This window comes from Geotrypetes seraphini, chromosome 8, assembly GCF_902459505.1.
Source record: "Geotrypetes seraphini chromosome 8, aGeoSer1.1, whole genome shotgun sequence".
Lineage (NCBI taxonomy): Eukaryota > Metazoa > Chordata > Amphibia > Gymnophiona > Dermophiidae > Geotrypetes > Geotrypetes seraphini.
Window position 1 is genome coordinate 64,582,111 of NC_047091.1, and position 20,819 is coordinate 64,602,929.

Below are 20,819 nucleotides of genomic sequence, written 5' to 3' on the forward strand. Positions count from 1 at the left end.
TAGCTCTACCGTTAAAAATTGCTTCTTTAAATTAAAAATGATAAGATCTCTACAAATGGTTATGCGCAACTGGAAGAACTGGGATCGCCTTAACTTTAATTTTTGGTGGACAAATTTATGTTTAATTTATAGATTTGAAAAAAATGAACGCGGATATACTGGGACATACTAAGAGATTTAAGTTAATCTGGGGCCCTTTGATATCTTTTATGGATTCATTGTAATTATTTTTTCCTTTGTTCCTGTTGGTATATTGCACACACACCCAGGGGGAGGGAGCGTGGGAGGGGGGTATTTCTTTGTATGGTTCTATTCCCTTATGAAATGTTGGTTGGGTGGGGGTTTTTTTGTATGGATTTTGATTGATTATAAATGCATATACGATTAATATTATTTGTATAGATATGTATTGCATTTTTGTTAGCTTTAGAAACTCAATAAAGATTTACAAAAAAAAAATAAAAATAAAGACATTTAGCACAAGAACTAGACTTAGCATCTCTTAATGTGTTAATACACTCTGATTATTTCTAAATTGGATTACTGTAATGCTTTATACAATAACTTGCCTCAAAAGGAAATATGACATTTACAAATTATTCAGAACACAGCAATAAAAATTATTATTAATTCAAAAAAGTTTGATCATGTCTCACCCCTTCTAAAAAGTGCCCAATGGCTACCAATTCCACACATGATAACTTATAAATTAGCATTCTTGACATTTGTTTCTTGTAGGTCAGTATCAATATTAGTATTGTTTAGATGTTTTCTTTGTAAATTACTATTTTAATATTTTTAATGTAAATCGCTTAGAAATTATATAAGCATTTAATCAAATTTTTTTTTTTTTTTTTTTAAATATCTTTATTCGTTTTTACATTATGCAAACAAGTGTACAATAATTCAAGTCATACTATACATTCTTCACTTGAAACTCTACATTCATTTTATACCATAAACTATCTCCCCTCCCTCCCTTTCCATATATTACCCCTCATAATGTCATAAAACCCACCCATCCCTCCTCCCCCCTACATATATTTAATAAAGCTTGGTAAACTTGGGGCTCCTTTTACTAAGGTGTTCTAGCGTTTTTAGCGCACGCAGGATATGACCGCACGCTACGCGGCTAGAACTAATGCCAGCTCAATGCTGGCGTTAAGGTCTAGCGCATGCGGCAATTCAGCACGCGCTATTCTGCGCATTAATGCCCTAACACAGCTTACTAAAAGGAGCCCTTGGTAAGTTTGGCTCTAGGATCCTGTTGTCCACACAGAACATCTATCACAGGTATGCAATTCTTCTTTTCTTCATGGACAGCGAGGATATTGATTGTGGAGTCCCACAAGGCTCCCTCTTAACTCCTACACTTTTTAGTATTTTCATGGTTCCATTTTAACAGTTATTCAATCCCTTAGCTTTACTGCTTTGATATATGCAGAGGAATTCAGATTATTGCTACACTAGGTGACTAAGGGCTAGATGCACTAAAGTCAGCGATCGTCGCTAAACCTGTTTTCACGGCTTTAGAAATGATTGCTTTTACTAACCTGATGCACAAAGTGGCCCATTATGGCCCACCGCATGTTTTTTCCCCTCGATCACCCATTTTCCGATCTGGCCATGCAAATTAGCTAAAACCCCATGCAAAGTAGCCAAGTGATTGATGAACTAACAAACATCACTTGGCTATGCAAACCCCCCCCCAACAAAACAGGGGTTTTAGGTCTAGTCCTGTCGGTTTCTTCCAATAGTTGTCGGCAACTGTGTAATTGATAGGTCTGCATGTTTTTTCATTTTTTTCAATGGCACAGATATTTTGGACATAATGGTGGGAGAGGCGTGAGGTACAGATGCATGTGGACGAGAGAGATGAGAGGGAGAAATGTTGGATGTGGTGGTGGAGAGGGAACAGTGGCAGGGATGCCACCCTTTCTGTAAAAAAGTATTTCCTTAGATTACTCCAGAGCCTATCACCTCTTGACTTCATCCTATGCCCTCTCATTGCAGTTTCCTTTCAAATGAAAGGGATTCGACTCATGCGCATTTACATTACGTAGGTATTTAAACGTCTCTATCATAGCTCCCTTCTCCCACATTTCCTCCAAAGTATACAGATTGAGATCTTTAGTCTGTCCCTATACGCCTTATGATGAAGACCACATACCATTTTAGTAGCCTTCCTCTGGACCAACTCCATCCTTTTTATATCTTTTTGAAGGTGCAGTCTCCAGAATTATAAATAATATTCTAAATGAGGTCTCGTCAAAGTCTTATACAGGGGCATCAATACCTTCTTTTTCCTACTGGCCATACCTCTCCCTACGCAACCTAGCATCCTAGCTGTTGCTTTCACCTTTTCAACCCATTTGGCCACTTAAGGTCATCACATACAATCACACTCAAGTCCCGCTCTTCTGTCGTGCACATAAGTTCTTCACCCCCTAAACTGTACCGTTCCCTCTGGTTTTTGCAGCCCAAATGCATGACTTTACATTTCTTAGCATTAAATTTTACCTGCCAAATTTCAGACCATTCTTCAAGCTTCACCAGGTCTTTCTTCATGTTATTCACACCATCCAGCGTGTCTACTCTATTGAAGATTTTGGTATCATCCACAAAGAGGCAAATCTTATCCGACAACCCTTCAGCAATGTCGTTTATAAAAATGTTAAAAAGAACAGGCCCAAGAACAGAACCTGGAGGCACACCACTGGTAACATCCCTTTCTTCAGAGCAATCTCCATTGATCACTACCCTCTGCCACCTTCCACTCAAAAGTTCTTGACCCAGCCCATCACTTTGGGACCCATCCCAAGGGCACTCAATTTATTTATTAGACGTCTGTGTAGAACACTGTAAAAGGCTTTGCTAAAACCTAAATATACCAGACCTTAGACCCCCCCACCCTGTGCATTACAAGGGATACAGAGGGAGGAGCCTAAGGCCCTGATTGGTTCAGATGCTTAAAGCCCCAGCCCTTGGGCTTTAGGCACCTGAGCCAATCAGAGCCTTAGGCTCCTTCTCTTGCATCACATGGTACACTTAAGAGGGGAGGAGCCGTAGGCATCAAGGGGTCCAAGGGGAGGAGCCAATCAGAGACTTCCTTAGACTCCTCCCTAAGGAAGTCCCTGATTGGCTGAGGTGCCCCAGGCCCCTCCATAGGGAGGAGCCTGAGGCGCCTCAGCCAATCAGGGCCTTAGGCCTCTCTCCGTGCATCAGATGATGCGCCGGGGCGGTGCCTAAGGCCGCTGTTGCGGAGATGGAGGCCTCGGGGAGCAGGAGCAGTAAGATTTTACTCCTGCTCCCGAAGATTGTCGTAGGAGCAGGAAGACTTTACTCCTGCTCCCGAAGATCGTCATAGGAGCAGGAGGGTCCGGGTACCCCTCATGCTCCCGAAGATGATGGCGATCCTTGGCGGAAGGAGCAGGAGGGACCTGGCACCCCTCCTGCTCCCAACTATTGCAAAGGTACCAGGGTGGGTGGGCTGGGCCTGACCACCTGGGCCGACCAGGGGTGGGCCCAAGGGTGGGAGGACTAGAAGCAGGAGGGACCAAGCACCCCTCCTGCTCCCAACTTTTTCATGCCGGGGGTGGGCCGTGCAGGTCAGGGGGGGGAGCAAGGGCCATGCAGGTCGGGGGTGGGGGGGTGGCCATTCTTGGTGTGTGCGTTTTAGTGAGGGGGTACATATTTATTTGATACAAAATATCTGTGCCATGGAAAAAAATGAATAAAAAGACAGGCAGGCTTGTCAAAAAGCCTGCAGACCTGACGGTAAGCCAGTTAATGTTTGCCAACAGCAGTCAGGTTTGCCAATAGTAAAACCCGACTCAAAATAGCCAAGCAATTGTTAGTGAATCAATCGCTTGGCTATTTTGCATGGGGTTTTACAAATTTGCATGGGACGATCAGGATTGGATCGCTACAGGCGTTAGTGAATAGGGTAGGAAGGAAATCTGGTAGTAAAGAACTAAACCGATTGGTACACGATCGGTTTGCTTAGTGAATCTAGCCCATCACTAGTTGTGTGGTTTTAGGATCCTGATGTCCATGAAGAACCCTTGTAACAGGATAAGCAACTATGCCTGAAGTTATTAAATTTACTGAGAGCTTTTACAAATTATTTTAACTTCTGGTGACCTGGAACTCCTTTTACAAAGTGGCACTACTGATTAGCATGTGCTGAATGTGACAAAGCCCATGGGAACTGAATGGGTTTCTTCACATTCAGCGTACAACTAATCGGTAGCACTGCTTTGTAAAAGGAGCCCATGATGATTTCATCCTTATTTGACCAGTTCTTATTTTTAATGTTTTATTCTATTTTATAGGGGGTTTGTTATCTGCTAGGAGTTAGTTTCTTATGATTGGAGGATTAAAAGATTTTGATATATGATTTCCCTTTGCCCAAGAGAATTTCTACACTGCACAAGAGATCATGCAATTGCGTTTTAAATTAAGTAAAGGCACACTAGGAAAGATTAAATATGCTGGATGCTCATTCCTACCTTTCGTTGTCATGATTAACGTGTTGTCTTCCCGGCCGTATCTGCCAAAGCAAACGCTGGTGACAACATCCTGTAAGTTTGCAAAGACTCAGTGGTTAAACAGGCTCAATCAAGAGCATGCTGCAAAGGTGTGCCTACATGCTGGCAGACTCCAGCATAAGGCAACTACCTGTCCATATATAAAAGAAAATCAGGTGACAATATGATATAGGACGGGATTGGGCACATTTCTTTCTTGAAATTTATTTTTCTGTTCTGCCAGTCATGATAGCATCCCATTAAACATTCTGCACAGTTCTTGTGAATCCAATTTTACATGGACTTCATGTGTTAGGAAGGGATGGAAGAGACAGATGAAGAATTAGACTGAAGGATGTAAGGAGAGAAAGCAAGGGAAACACATATAAAGAGACATTAGGATTCTCTGGAAGTCACCATGACCCTCACCGGAGTCCTGATGATGTTGAGAAGATTTTTATCTCGATAGAGATGCACCTCCTGGCTGGCGAGGCCCACCATGACAGCCTGGAAGCCTCGAGACTTCTGGTCCAGGAGGCCCATGGTTGTGATAGATGACGGGAGATAGACAGTCCAGAGTTTCTTCCCCTATAGCCAAAATTAAATATGGAGCATTAATGGGGTCTTGTACATTCTGTATAGGAAATTATTGGGGTGGAATGGGTAAAAGAGTCATGGGGATTAGGAGCCTTTTTCTTCTCTATATTGCAATAGTATAGCAGTATACAGTGGAAGGTGCTTTGATGCTACTTTGCAATTAGTGATATATCAAATATCTGTAAATAAATATAGGTCTTACAAAGTAATAAACTAATTTTCTAGTATTTATTTTTCTCCATGGATAAGCAACCACACACTGGTGACATCGTCTGATGTCACTATAAAGAATGGCTAGAACAAACTCTAGGAGAGCTAATCCATCCATGCTACCAAGGATGTTATCAGTATATGACTGACTTATCTTGCTGTCCAAAGAGAACCTCCATTACAGGTAAGCAACTATATTTTCAGTTAAGTAGTAAGGGAAAGGGATTGGGACTTATATACTGCCTTTCTGTAGTTATACAACTACACTCAAAGTTGTTTACATACAGGTATTTCAAGCATTGCCTCTATCTGTCCCAGTGGACTCACAATCTATCTAATGTACCTGGGGCAGTGGAGGATTAGGTGACTTGCCCAGGGTCATAGGTTTGAACCCACAACCTCGGGGTGCTGAGGCTGTAGCTCTAACCACTATGCCACTATGTCACGGGGACAGGGCGGTAACAAATTTTTTCCCCATGTCATTCTCTAAAACCTGTTGCAGGTTAAGTAACTGCTTTTTCAAAGAAAGGTGCCAAAACAGTGTTAAAATTAAGACAAACGAAACAGACAAAGGGATCTTGGCAAACAGGGAAGACCTTAAGACTAAGTAAAACTTATAACAGCACAGCAGGTAGATATACATAAATGAGGGAGGGGGGTGGCAAAAAACAAGTTATCTTTCTTTTCTAGAACAATGGGGTGTAAGGAGATAAATCCAGGGGCTATGCATAAGCAAGAGAGAAGAGAGACAGGAAGGACAGGGTAGATTGGGGAAACAGGCTCGGTGTTCTGACCTTTTGGGTATAAGCATGGAGGGTCTCCTCTGAGCAGCCCACCACAATGTTCTTCTGAACCCTTACTAGCCCCACCGGTTGGGAGCTCAGCTCGATGCAGTATTTGGGACGCTTGGAATCCCTGCCAAAAAGGTTAAAAAATTAATGGTTAAAGATGAATGGACTTAAAACAGAACAGTGATAGAACTAAAGTGCTGATTCTGAAAGTGCCTGAACCTAATACATTGGGGATTGAGAATGACTGTAGTTGAGGTGGGACGTGATATAATTCATGGAGTTAAGAAACCAGGGCTGCTGTTTTATTTTATTTGGAATGTCAATGAGGAAAAAAAGTAAAATTTCTGCAAATAATAATAAATTATTACTTATTATGACAGGAGTTGCCATTCAGCAGATTACATTTAATTGGAAAAACTGGAATAGATTAAATTACAGTTTTTGGTGGAATTTACTGTGTCATATATATAAGATGGAAAGAATATTAGCGTTGCAGAAAGGAAATTTTAATAAATTTCAGGAAGTTTGGAGACCATTAATAGAATATTGTAATAAATGAATAATCATTTTTCCCAAGCTGATATAATTGTATAGGGAAGGGGGGGTGGGAGGAAGTTTAATTATAAATTGATGGGTTGGATTAATAAAGAACAATATATATATGTAATCACATGTGTAAGAATAGGGTTGGGAGGGAGGGATTTATTTTTATTTTTAATTGTGAAATTACTAAGAATAGATACTCAAGTGATATTGTATAAGTTTAACTGTTAATATTTGAACTTGTTAGTTGAAAAAATGAATAAAGAATATTAAAAAAAAGAGAGAAAGGCTCCCTCAATATGGAAACATGACTTAGATTACATTTAAGTTTCATTCTTGGATTAAAACCTTATCTGACTCAAAAAGTGTTACAAATGATACTGCTAATAACAACGCTGCTAGATTATTGTAATGGTTGATCTGCTATTTCAGTATTATAGAATGCAGCTATCTGATTTAGAGAAGCTGCAATGACAAAATAGCACCATTGCTCAGATTTCTTCATTGACTCTTGATGACAGTACCTATTAAATTTAAATTGCTTTTACTTTTAATTAATATGCTTAGGGGCCAATGCAGTTATCTTCCATTCGAACCAGGGCTAAAGCTCAGCACACAGTTTCCTAATGGAAGCATAGTGCAATAATTGCTCTCTCTCACACTGTAAGAAAACAGAAAGCAAATAGGCAAAGTGCAAAAAAATGTGCACTAGTATGGGAAAGCATACTGGACACACATGCACATGGCTCTGTGCAAGTACACAAAAAAAATTATAATCAGCATACATCAGATTGCATGCACATATATCTGAAAGATGATCTGTGCATAAAATATCTAAACTGTCCTTATACACAGATGTATGTGCATGTATTCTGTCATCAGTCCAGTACCTTACCCTTTCTTAAGCACACCTCCCCTCAGCTCTTTTTATTTTTTAGCCATGCTGTTTATGGAAGGCCCAAAAAAGTTGCAGATCCTTATGCTTACAGCAGTAAAGGGAAGAAAGAGGCATGAAATTCTCACCAATGCTACCAGAAAAGGATGAGCTAGGCTTTTGCACCTCCTCAGAACTGGCATTAACGCTCCCATATATCTTGAAAAGGACCAAGACCTGGATCAAAAAACAACCACGCTTGAGCCAAGACAGAGCGATGTGCATTTTCAAAAAAGGGGTCCCTTTTCTGGGTACAGAAAGCTGCTCCTCCTCCAGCCTGAGAAGCTGCAGCACCCAAGAAGTCAATAGAGGCAGCTCTTGCTGGTGAAATATTTGAACAAAGGGACTATCCCCCAGGGGAAGCTCAATCCCATCCTCTGGGGTTCCTGGAAGCCAACCCTCCTCAGCTTCGAAACCTTCCTCTAATTGGGGAAAAGAGGATAAGATGTTATGCTCCTCTTATCCCAAAGCTGCTTTTCTCAGGCACTTGGCCCCCTGAGAGCCCCTCTTGGTCCTGGGACCCTCCTGGAGCCACAAGATCTGACAGTCCCCTCTTCAAACAGAAGGCCTGGTGGAGAAGCAAAAACAAATTCTGTCGAGAAGGGTGGTGGCCCACAGCATCCTGCCAAGGACTAGAGAGCTATCACCAGCGCCTGCGCAGTTAAAACCGCTGTATATATTTATATTTCGTCTGGACCTTCAGAATGTAGCTGGACCATATGTTATAACCAGCTACCACACGTCTTCGTCAGTCCACTTTATTATTTATTTCTAACAAATCTGTAAAATCAGCTCTTAGCTTCAAAAGTTCATAGTAATTTTCACTCAAACTTCATATATATATATTCTTTCACTTCATTTTCAATTTTTTTCATTCCATATAATTAATTTCATTTCTTTGTCATAAGTTTGACCACAGTTAATTAGCTACTTAGCTTTGAGGTTAGCTCTCAGATTTCATCAATGCCACCTCTCCCAACATGCATGTTTCAAACAGAAATTTTCTTCAGGGTCGAAGGGAACAGTTGAGGGAGCAGTCATCAGTTACAAACATCTTCTGGACTGTGCAGTCTTTTGATGTTTTATACACTGTGCTAGCGCTGCCACATTAGATTATGTTTTAGTGTTTTTTCACTTATTAAGTTTGGCTCTAATTTGTATCTCACAGGGAAGACGCTATGATGGTGGGGTGTGTGGTGACACACGGATTGCAGTATTGAACGTTTTTTCGTTCATTTGACTATATAATACTGCACTGAAGTCTTCCTTTCACTTAAAATTTATAAAAATAAAAATTTAAAATATCATTTATATTGACTGGGGCAGCGCTGCAAAATATATTCCGGAACTAGGAGGCAAGGAGGATGGCAGTTTGAGTGCAGAGCTCCTCTCCCTGGACAATCTGCCTGCTTTTAAATATCAGCAGCAGTGGGAGATCTATTGCTTTTACACCTAAGCAGCAACGGGACCAACCCACCAACATCTGCAGTCCATTGGAGAGATCAATCTACCTGCTTTTAAATATCAGCAACAGTGGGAAATCAACTGCTTTTACACCTCAGCAGCAGCGGAACTATCCGCAACTACCAAGAGCCCACAGATTCGATCCAGCCAAGAGTTTGAGCTCCACCTCCCCCTGCAGTACACTAGGAAGATCAACTGTTTTTTACACCTAAGCAGCAACAGGACCAGCCATCACTACCGAGAGCCCTTTGCCCTGATCCAGCCAGACAAGTAAGCTCTTCCCCCAGCATTCCGTTGGATAAATCAATATGCTTGCTTTTAAATATCATCAAAAGTAGGAGATCAACCGCTTTTACACCTAAGCAGCACCAAGACCAGCCGCCACTATCGAGAGCCTTTGTCCCAATCCAGCCAGATGTGTGTGCTCTTCACCATACAATTTGTTGGAGAGATCAATCTGCCTGCTTTTAAATATCAGCAGCATTGGGAAAACAACTGCTTTTACACCTAAGCAGCAGCGGGTACATCCGCAACCACCAAGAACCCACAGACCCGAACCTGCCAGGAATGTGAGATCCACCCCCCCTACAATCCGATAAGAAGATCTACTGTTTTTACACCTAAGCATCAATAGGACCAGCCGCCACTACCGGGAACTCTTTGCCACGATCCAACCAGACATATAAGATCTTCCCCCAGCATTCCATTGGATAGATCAATCTACCTGCTTTTAAATATCAGCAGCAGTGGGAGAACAACTGCTTTTACACCTAAGCAGCATTGGGACCAACCGCAACTACCAAGAGCCCATAGACCAGATCATGACAGGAGTGTGAGCTCCACACCTCCTGCAGTCCGCTAGGAAGATCAACTGCTTTAACACCTAAGTAGCAGCATGACCAGCTGCCTATAATAGGAGCCCTTGCCCCGATCCAACCAGGCATGTGAGCTCCTCCCCCTATATCCCGTTTAAGAGATCAATCTACCTGCTTTAAATATCAGCAGCAGTAGAAAAACAACTGCTTTTACATACAAGCAGCAGCGACCACCAAGAGCCCACAGACCCGATCCTGCCAGGAGCGTGAACTCCTCCCCCTGCAGTCCATTGGAGAGATCAATCTGCCTGCTTTTAAATATCAGCAGCAGTGGAGATCAACTGCTTTTACACCTAAGCAGCAATGAGACCAGCCACAACCACCGAGAGCACTCAGACCCGATCCTACCAAGAGTGTGAACTCTTCCCCCCCTGCAATCCGCTAAGAAGATCGACTGTCGGCTCCGGGCGGCTTTCCCGCAGAGGAGAGAATCCTGCATTCACCGTGGACCTCATCTGGGGCAGCCTCCTTGGAGCGGCTGGGGCACGGGCAGTGTGTCTGGGAGGGAATGCATGGATGGGAGAACATCGCAGGGGAGGAGACATAGGCATCCTGGGACTGTCGGCCAAGTCTCTTCCCTGAAGAAGCCCTTTCTGGATACGCCAATCGCTCCTCCTAAACTTACTTGCTCCACTTCATCACTGACGCTGACCCATTCTGCTTCTATTCCTTTCTCTCCTCTCCTCTACCTTCCAAAGTATTTAGATCAATGCTGTCTTTTTAAAATGTTTATTTTATTTTTATTTTTCCTCTAACTCTACTTTTCACTTCTCTATTACCCTCCAGGTACTTTAGTTAGATTGTGAGCCTTCGGGACAGTAAGGGAATTTTCCAAGTACCTTTCTTATTTCTAATCTTAATGTATATTTTCTGTAAACCGCTTAGAACCTAACGGATGTAGCGGTATATAAGAAATGAATTACATTACATTACATTACATATTCTACATTTAGGTTATAGAACTTGTCTTTCTAGCCTTTATTATTGTTCTATACAAACTCGGGTTTTGTAAACTTTGATTGCCCTGTATCGGTAGCATGGAATATTGCTACACCTTGGGTTTTGGACAGGTACTAGTGACCTGGATTGGCCACCGTGAGAACAGGTTATTGGGCTTGATGGACCACTGGTCTGACCCAGTAAGGCTATTCTTATGTTTATTATAGACACTAGTGATAGTATGTCAGTCCTCCATTAAAGCACAGTGTTGCGGCATTTGCCAATGTTTGTGCTTGTTGAGTCTTTGAGGCTTCAGTTCTTAGTATTTGATGTCTAAATATCCTGCCCAATTCAAAAAGTTGGCAAACAAAAATGTATGATATAGTATTGTTTGCTCCCTGTTTGTATAAAACATGGAGAATTGTTATTGTTATAAGCGATTTATCAAATAAAGATTAAACTTGAAACTTGAAACTTGGAGAATTAGGGGAGCGTGGTTGAGGCCATCCGTGCTGCAGACACTTTTCTGACTGCCTTTGACTGACGCCAGAGGGACTTCCCAGAATATTACAACTAGCACCTGCGCCAAGGGCACGTGTCCAGTGCTCTTAAGTGCACCTTTGGAACAACTTAAGAGCATTAAGCAGAGCTCTGCACGGTATTTTGATAGGAAAGAAGAAAGGAGAAATAAAGGAGAAATCTGGACCGCAAGAGGGGCCTAAGACAACTGGGCCGATTCCGGTTGGCCCAGGCGCCTCAAGCCCCACCTGTGGGTGGGGTTTGAGCTGCCTGGGCCAATCAGACCCTAAGGCCAGCCATTTCGGAGATGGCTGGCCTGTCGGATGGACGGGCTTGGCACCCGTCCATCCGACCAACAATTTTTAAGGTACGGGGAGGGGAGTGGGGGGTCGTGGGGTCGGCGATTGGGGGGGGCGGGTTGCATCGAGGGAAGGAGAGCCTGGGATCCCTCCTGCCCGTATTTTAGTGGGGGGGTGGGGTTTAGGGGGTGTCGCCGGGCCAGGAAAGCTTGGGCTCCCTCCTGGCCGGATCGTGGGGGGGAAGGGGGTTGGAGATCACCGGGTCAGGAACGCTTGGGCTCCCTCCTGGCCCCATCGGACTCGGCGGGGGGGGGGGGGGGGTGTGTGTGTGGGGGTGTTGGGGATCGCGGGGCAAGAGGGCTTGGGCTCCCTCTTGCCCCAAACGTAGTCGGGGATTTGGGGAGTTGGTGGGGCAAGAGGGCTTGGGCTCCCTCTTTCCCCGATGCTGTCGGTGGTTCGGGGTGTTGTCGGGCAGGAGGGCTTGGGCTCCCTCCTGCCCAGATAGTAGTAGGAGGGGGGGATTCTGTAACCAGTGTTGTTGTTGACAGACACCGATTACAGGACTGGCTCCTCCTTTGCCTAAAAGCCCTTGTTTTGGGTGTTTGGGACTTAGGCTTTTTGTAGGTTGATTATATGGTGTAAGTTTAGACGTAGAGGTGGTCTGGGCGTTTAAACAGCTGAACGTAGAGGCAGGCCATTATCAAAAAACCTTCCTTTTGGACGTTTTTTTTTGATAATGGACATTTTCACTGCTTCTACTTTCAACGTTTAAGACCTTAGGCCCAAAGGGGACTTAGACGCTTTTTTTTATTATGCCCCTCTGAGAGTTTAAGGTTAAATAAAATGTCTTTTATAAATTCTTCCATTGAGTTTAAAAGGGTAAAATGATTTATTTTCTGCAGCAGTCGAACTCTCTTCCTCTCAAGTTTATTTAAAATTTCTTATACCGCCCAATCAACCTTCTAGGCGGTGTACAAAATCATAAAAACATAATTTAGCTCAAATACAAATTTAAGATGACAGAGTGTCACCTAACAATAACAATAACTTTTGGAGACTTTTAAAACAAAGACAAAACGGGAACAAAAGGTAAAAGGGCAAGAACTACAATAGTCGAAGTAAAAGAGAACAATCAGGAGAAAAACAATAGGAGGGGCAGCTATAAATAAAGTTGAACTCAATGATGTGGGCTTGAATTTTGTATTTTTCTGCTATTCTTTTGTTCTGTAATTGATGTGAATTTCTGAGTTTTCTTTATGATTTCTAATTATTGAATTATAAGAAGAAATCTTAATAAAAAAACCCCAAACAAACCATGGAGAATGAACCATTTGAAGATATTGCCCCTTTTAGTAAAGTTATAGATAGAAAGCTCCTAGAGGCCCTATTCATCTTACTGCACCACCTTTAACTCATATATTTTTCAGTAGTAGCTCATGCAGCATTATATTCAGATATAGTAACTATTCTCCTATCTCTGGAGGGATTATAATCTGAGCAAATGGAGGGTTAAGTGATTTATCCCAGATTATAAGGAATAGCAGTGAAATTTGATCCTTGTTTTTCCTGGTTCTCAGGCCACTGCTATTCCCAAGTGCCCTGTGCTTCTTTGTGGAAAGTGATATCTTGCTGAAACCATGAGTTGAAACTTCCACTTCCCAGGTCAAGTAATACTGGGGATTCTGCAAAGACAGTAAACATAGCTGCCTGGGAGGAGGAAACAGTGGTCATCGCATTGGAGCAATAGAAAGATCAAGGGTCAAATTAGGTCACAATGACCATATTTGTTACATGGTCAACTTATCTAGCCTACAACGGCAGGTGCAGGAAGAGTGATAGGCAGCTTGTGGTGATGGAACACATTTCACTGCTGCTACTACTACTGGATCTGGCGCTGTCTATGATGCATGACAACAGCAAGGAGAGGAAGCACCTGCTGAAAATTTTGAGTATGATCATGACCTAAGTTCTGGGGGTGAGCACAGAATGGGTAGCAGTGGTGAATATGCTCCTCTCACTCCTTCTGACACTACCACTCACTAGTAGAAGTCTGGAGCAGCTCAATGATTTGTCAGGAATATGAGATTGGGTGGTACACTAAAGCCAGTGTTAGCACATTTCAGATTGCACCACTGTGAAACCCTCTTAACCTGGCTTCATGCTGCCTCTGATCTTCCAGCACCTCTGAGTAAGGAGAAATGTGGGCAGGGTTCCCTAAAGGGATGTGGTAGGGTTGCCAACATCCAAGAACATACACAGTATTGCTACTAACAGTCTACCATATGCTACACACCAGAATCCCTCCCCAAAACATCTGCCTCCTATACCTCCCCTTCCAAGCATTTCAAATCAGCAAAAGAGACTCCTCCACTGAATGAACTCCCACATGATCCCCCCCTACTCATAACTCTGCAAGAGGGGACAACCTCCCACCTTTTGGCGCTCTCAGTGATTTGGACTGCTCAGTATCTATTCTCCACCTCCCCAAGTGAAAGGTAGCAATAATAAACTTTTATTGATTATGACAGGAGTTGCCATACAACATATCACCAAGAATTGGAAAAATTATAGCAAACTTAACTATAGATTCTGGTGGAACTCATTATGCCATATTTACAAAATGGAAAGAACAATTGCCATACAAAAAGGAAATTATAATAATTTTAAAAAGATCTGGGGGCCATTAACAATTTATTGCAATGATTAGACGCCATTTTTCATTGAAAGAACATTTTTAATATGGGGGGGTGGTATAAAGTTTTATTTAAGGTTTAATCAATAGATAAGAATGTAATATTTATATGAAATTTATGATTAAAATATTGGTGGGAAGGGTGGGTGGGGAGGGAATAAATTTATGTTTTTAAGATAATAATTGAAAGAAATTCAAGTGATGTGTATAAATTTAAATGTTGTAATATTGTGCACTTGATGTAAGATGAAAAATGAATAAAAATTTTGAAAAAAAAAAAAAGAGAAAGGTAGGCCTATGGTTGTAAGGCTCCAAAGGGAACCAGGTTGCATAACACCTAGTCCAAGAATCTCACTGCAATGCCTAAACTATGGATTTCTGGGGAGGGGAGTAGTAATATAAAATAAGGGGAAATATCCATGGGTAGGCTCATGCCTACATTACATCCAATCTCCCTTAATATACTCCCGCCCACACACTCCGCTCTGAGGCTGAGAAATGACTATACATCCCTGCAGGAGGATCCCTTCAAATGGAAACAGCTCATAAACATTCCTACAGCCACTTCATTCCCTGACTTTGGAACCAATTGCCTGCCCAGATAAGATCTCAAGGCTCGCTGATGACCTTCCGGAAAAGGCTGAAGACCCATCTCTTCAACTGAACAGTCCTAACGGACAGCCCCCTCTTTGCTCTCTTTCCTTAATCTCCTGCTCCCTCCCTCTCAACCCTCCTCCTTTCCCATGCTCCCCTTCTCCTCACCTGGCTCTCTACAAATGCCTGTAAATTTTGTCCTGTATTTAACTGTGAATGTCATTTGTAACCTGTTCTGAGCTTCCGGGAGAACTTGATAGAAATCCATATAAATAAATAAATAATGACAGATGCCAGTCTGGTTTGTGATCGAGTTGGAGAGAAAGAAAGATGGAGAGAATTTACAGGTTAAAAAAAAGGTTTGGGGAAGCGGACATATTCACAAGTTTGTCAAATTTGTTATCCAACCTTGAGATAAAAGAAGGGAAAACATACGAAAGCTTGACTGTGGGTCACATAAGTCACCTGCGCAGAATGTAAAGGCTGCCATTCCTACAAGCCATAGTGATCCGAAATTCCACGTCATACTGGCCGGTGACATCCAGGAATGCAGGTACACTCGGAAGGTTCATCTGTAATAGGGAAAACAATGGTCAGGCACAATGAGGGGTATGGCTTCTAGCTGGAACAAGCATCGACTGCTCAGACTTGCAATCACAAAAAAAATACAGCATGTAAGGCCCTTCCTAGCCTGTTTAGCTTCATTCCTGGTATATTGTACTAGCTTCCCAGCAGATTAGTCTCTCTCCTCCCCCCACCCTTCACAAATAAGGATCCCCTGGGCTCTATCATATCACCCCTCAGTCATCTCTTCTCCAAGCTGAAGAACCCTAGCTGCTTTAGCCTTTTTTCATAAAGAAGTCATCCAATTCCCTTTATCATTTTTGGTATCCGTCTCTCTACCTTTTCTAATTCTACTATATGTCTTGAGATGAGGTGACCAGAATTGTATACAGTCTACGAGTGCGGTCACACCATGGAGTCATACAAATGCATCATAACAGGAAGCAGTGGCCTAGTAAGGTTGTGGGTTCAACCCCCACACTGCTCCTTGTGACCCAGGGCAAGTCACTCAATTCTCCATTGCCCCAGGTATGTTAGATAGATTGTGAGCCCATCAGGACAGATAGGGAAAATGTTGTAAACTGCTTAGATAACCTTGAGAGGTGGTATATAAATGCCCAATAAAATAAAAATAATATTCTCAATTTTGTTTCCATTCCTTTCTTAATGCAGGTAGTCCCCAGGTTAAGAACGAGTTCCATTTTTAAAACCGTTCTTAAGTTGAATTTGTATGAAACTCAGATCATATGTGTATTTATGTTCTCCTGTACAGTACAAGAAATAGTCCTCAAAATAAAGTACAGTACTGTAGTTTATTTATTTTTTCTCTTCTATTTTTTTAATATTTATTTATTTATCTTTTTCAAATGAAATCACAAGTATCCACTTGTTACAGTAACACAGAGTATACCATAAAAGAAAAAAAAATCCCAAGGTTATAAAGGATTCAAAGCTAAAACTAATCACAATTTAGGAATCGCCATATCACAGTGTTCTTATGGTTTGTTTTGGTCCATCTCAGGATCACCTTCATCATACCCAACAGAACCTGGAAATTCTTTAGAATTATCCAAATAATATCCTAGCCAGAAATAATTTAAATAATAAAAAAACATAATTTACCTCCATGCAAAATAGCCTCTGCACATGTGGACATCAGGTAATAAAAAACTAGTTTTTTTTTACAATGTGCATCACATTTGTAGTGACAGGTGATGTTATATCTCCCCCAAGAGGCTGATTCCTAAGGAGTTTACCCCAAATTTATAAACTTCAATTCCTGCTAAATTTGTGAGTCAAAATCACTTATTTTGAACACCATATTTACTACTATGCATTACTGCATCATTTTCAATCACATTGCACACACATATGCAGAAAACTTTTTATTTCTGTGAAGCATTTGGGCAAGATTCTCTTTTGTCAAAAATAATTTGTATATATTAGTGGAAATGGGCCTTTTAGTGAGAATCCTGCGATATAAAATTAAAACAGGAAGTTCTGGATTTGCATGTGGGGTTGAATGTATTTGTATAGGTCTGTCCTATTTTAAAATAAAGTTCTTTTTCTATATATTTGATATTTGTTAACCACTTGGACCTGTTGTAAGAAAAGTGGTATAACAAGTTTTAATAAAACAAACACATAAAAAAAAGAATGCAAAGAGTAGCTCCCCCCCAGACTATCTTACAATCCCTTGTAGTCTAGTGGTTTAGGGCTAGATTCACTAACCCACGATTCCATGTCTGATCCATTCCCGATTGCATGTAGGCTAACGAATTCACAAAAGGCCTGCATGCAAATGGGGACGATCGTTGACACGCCCCCCCCCCACAGCACAGATCACTAGAGAGCGATCCTTGAGCATGCGCAGACCCTGACAGTAGTGACAGGAGAAGCAGCCTCTTTTTTTTTAATAGGCCGCAAAATATCAGGCCTATTAAAAAAAAAAAAGAGCCTCCCCCTACTCGACAATACACCCCCATGCATAACACCCCCCCCATGCACGCCCAGCCCGGAACTCCCCCCCGGCACAGCACAGCCCGACCCCCCTACACCTAAAAGTTGGGAGCAGGAGGGGTGCTCAGTCCCTCCTGCTCTGTAGGCCTCCCACCCCCCGACCTGGGGTAGATGTAGAAGTAGAAGGGACGCTGGGAAGCAGCGATCACAATATGATCTGCTTTGATCTGGACGCAGGGGAGAAACATCGGTCCAAAAAGACAGCCACGGCACTGAACTTCTGAAAAGGGAATTACGAAGGGATGAGACTCATGGTAGGGAAGAAGATTATACCGCATATCAACAAGGGATCCAAGAGGAAAAAGAACAAAGAACCTGCATGGCTCACTGTAGAGGTGAAGGAAGCGATCAGAGACAAGAAAACTTCATTTAAGGAATGGAAAAGGTCAAAAACGGATGAAAACTGGAACAAGCACAAACATCAACGCAGGTGCCATAAGGCGGTAAAAGGGGCCAAAAGAGACTACGAGAAAAAAATATCTCAGGAGGCAAAGAACTTCAAGCCGTTCTTTCGATATATTAAGGGGAAACGACCCGCGAAGGAAGCGATGGGACCGTTGGATGACCATGGAATAAAGGGAGCGCTAAAAGAGGACAAAGCAATTGCCGACAAACTGAACACATTTTTTGCATCTGTATTTACCGAAGAAGATGTACACAGCATACGGAACCCATCAGAATATATGCTGGAAATGAAGACGGAAAGCTGACAGGATTGACGGTCAGTCTAGAGGAGGTGTGTAGACAGATTGATAGGCTTAAGAGCAATAAATCGCAGGGACCGGATGGCATCCATCCAAGGGTCATCAAGGAACTGAAAGGGACCATAGCAGAACTGCTTCAACTAATAGCCAATCTGTTGATCAAATCGGGAAAGATTCCAGAAGACTTGAAGGTGGCGAATGTTACGCCGATTTTCAAGAAAGGTTCGAGGGGAGATCTCTGTATCGGGTCTGACCTCTGTACAGAGTCTGACCTCAGTACCGGGAAAGATGGTAGAGTCACTGATAAAGGACAGCAACATTGATCACCTTGACGAACACAGGCTGATGAGGACCAGTCAGCACGGTTTTAGCAAAGGTAGATAGTGTTTGACAAACTTGCTGCACTTCTTCAAGGGAGTAAACAGACAGATAGACAAGGGCGATCTGGTCGACATTGTATATCTGGATTTTCAGAAGGTGTTCGACAAGGTTCCGCATGAATGACTACTTCGGAAAATTGCAAGCCATGGAATCGAGGGTGAAATACTCAGGTGGATTAAAAACTGGCTGGAGCATAGGAAACAGAGAATGGGGGTAAATGGACAATACTCAGATTGGAAGAGTGTCACCAGTGGGGTGCCACAGGGCTCGGTGCTTGGACCCATGCTCTTTAACATCTTTATAAATGATCTAGACATAGGTACGACGAGCGAGGTGATTAAATTCGCAGATGATACGAAGTTATTCAGAGTGGTGAAGACGCAGGGGGATTGCGAAGATCTGCAACGTGACAATCAGGCTCGAGGAATGGGCATCGACATGGCAGATGAGGTTCAACATGGATAAGTGTAAAGTGATGCATGTCGGTAACAAAAATCTCATGCACAAATGCAGGATGTCCGGGGCGGTACTTGGAGAGACCTCCCAGGAAAGGGACTTGGAAGGTCTGATCGACAAGTCGATGAAGCCGTCAATGCAATGTGCGGTGGCAGCAAAAAGGGCAAACAGAATGCTAGGAATGATAAAGAAGGGGATCACAAACAGATCAGAGAAGGCTATCATGCTGCTGTACCGGGCCATGGTGCGCCCTCACCTGGAGTACTGCGTCCAGCACTGGTCACCGTACATGAAGGACACGTACTACTCGAAAGGGTCCAGAGAAGAGCGACTAAGATGGTTAAGGGGTTGGAGGAGCTGCAGTACAGCGAAAGATTAGAGAAACTGGGCCTCTTCTCCCTCAAACAGAGGAGATTGAGAGGGGACATAATCAAAACATTCAAGGTACTGAAGGGGATAGACTTAGTAGATAAGGACAGGTTGTTCACCCTCTCCAAGGTAGGGAGAACGAGAGGGCACTCTCTAAAGTTGAAAGGGGATAGATTAAAGTTAAAGTTAGACAAGTTCCTGCTGAACAAGAACGGGTGCTGGTAGGGCTAGTCTCGGTTAGGGTGCTGGTCTTTGACCAGAGGGCCGCTGCGTGAGCGGACTGCTGGGCATGATGGACCACTGGTCTGACCCAGCAACGGCAATTCTTATGTTCTTACAATTTCTGTATGTTTACTAACACAACTCTATTAAGGCCTTTTTGCTTCGACTAGCTCTCTTCTTTAATCCTTGTGAGGAGCTGGTAGCCTTAGCTCTGACCAGTAGATTGGCTGAACACTCTGAAAGCTTGCAAAACTGAGGCTGCACTGCCATTGCGGCCATCTTTGCCGCTGAGATTGAGCACTAACGTTCATGTGCCGACCCGCAGTAAGTTATTTTGTACCAGAATGTAATCAGATTATTTAGATCAATAGATAAGAAGGTAAAAAGTTCAGATCCACATGGAAGATGGATACATATCGATATAGGTATGGGAAATGATACCCTGACGTTATTTAATATATATGCCCCTAATTCGAATCAATCAGAATTTTTCAAAAAGCTACAAAATATGTTATTACCACTGGCTGCCTCTAATTTAGTGGTGGCTGGAGATTTTAATGCTGTAATGGATCCATTATTGGATAAAAAACCAGGTAAAAATATTAAATCTTTAGGTCTAGATAATTTAGTTCGATCATGTGATTTGAAGGATATATGGCGTATTCTTCATTTTAATGATCAGGAATATTCATTTTGTTCACAGGTTCATAAATCATTTTCAAGAATAGATTATATTTTTGTTTCAACAAATAAAGTGCAACAGGTGATCAAAGCCTCCATTGATCCTATTATCATTTCGGATCATGCGGGAATATGGATAGAATTACAATTAGATCAATTAGAAAATAATAGACCTCTTTGGAGATTTGATAATGCATTGCTTGTGGATGACAAATTTTTGGAAAATTTTAAAACACAAATTAATGATTTTTTTCAAACAAATTTAGTGGAAGATACATCTACAGAGAATGTATGGGATGCATTTAAAGCAACTATGAGGGGTAATATTATATCATATTCAGCTTTTATTAGGAAACAGATCAAAAAACAATATATAGAATTAGAAAAAGAAATAAAAATATTAGAAGCTAAATTGATAAGTAAATGGGAATATGAAG

The 20,819-nt window shown here is 42.2% G+C and overlaps 1 protein-coding gene across 3 annotated transcripts in view; it reads right to left on the minus strand.

The window, feature by feature from the left end:
- Positions 1 to 20,819, minus strand: part of BBS1 (Bardet-Biedl syndrome 1) — a 105,837-nt gene that overhangs the window by 43,222 nt on the left and 41,796 nt on the right. For all 3 annotated transcript variants that reach the window (XM_033954726.1, XM_033954729.1, XM_033954728.1), the window contains 4 exons: positions 15,452 to 15,558; positions 6,131 to 6,251; positions 4,959 to 5,117; positions 4,512 to 4,581 (listed from right to left, as the gene is read on the minus strand). In XM_033954726.1, the coding sequence (XP_033810617.1) occupies positions 4,512 to 4,581; positions 4,959 to 5,117; positions 6,131 to 6,251; positions 15,452 to 15,558 (457 nt within the window). The remainder of the gene's footprint in view (positions 1 to 4,511; positions 4,582 to 4,958; positions 5,118 to 6,130; positions 6,252 to 15,451; positions 15,559 to 20,819) is intronic.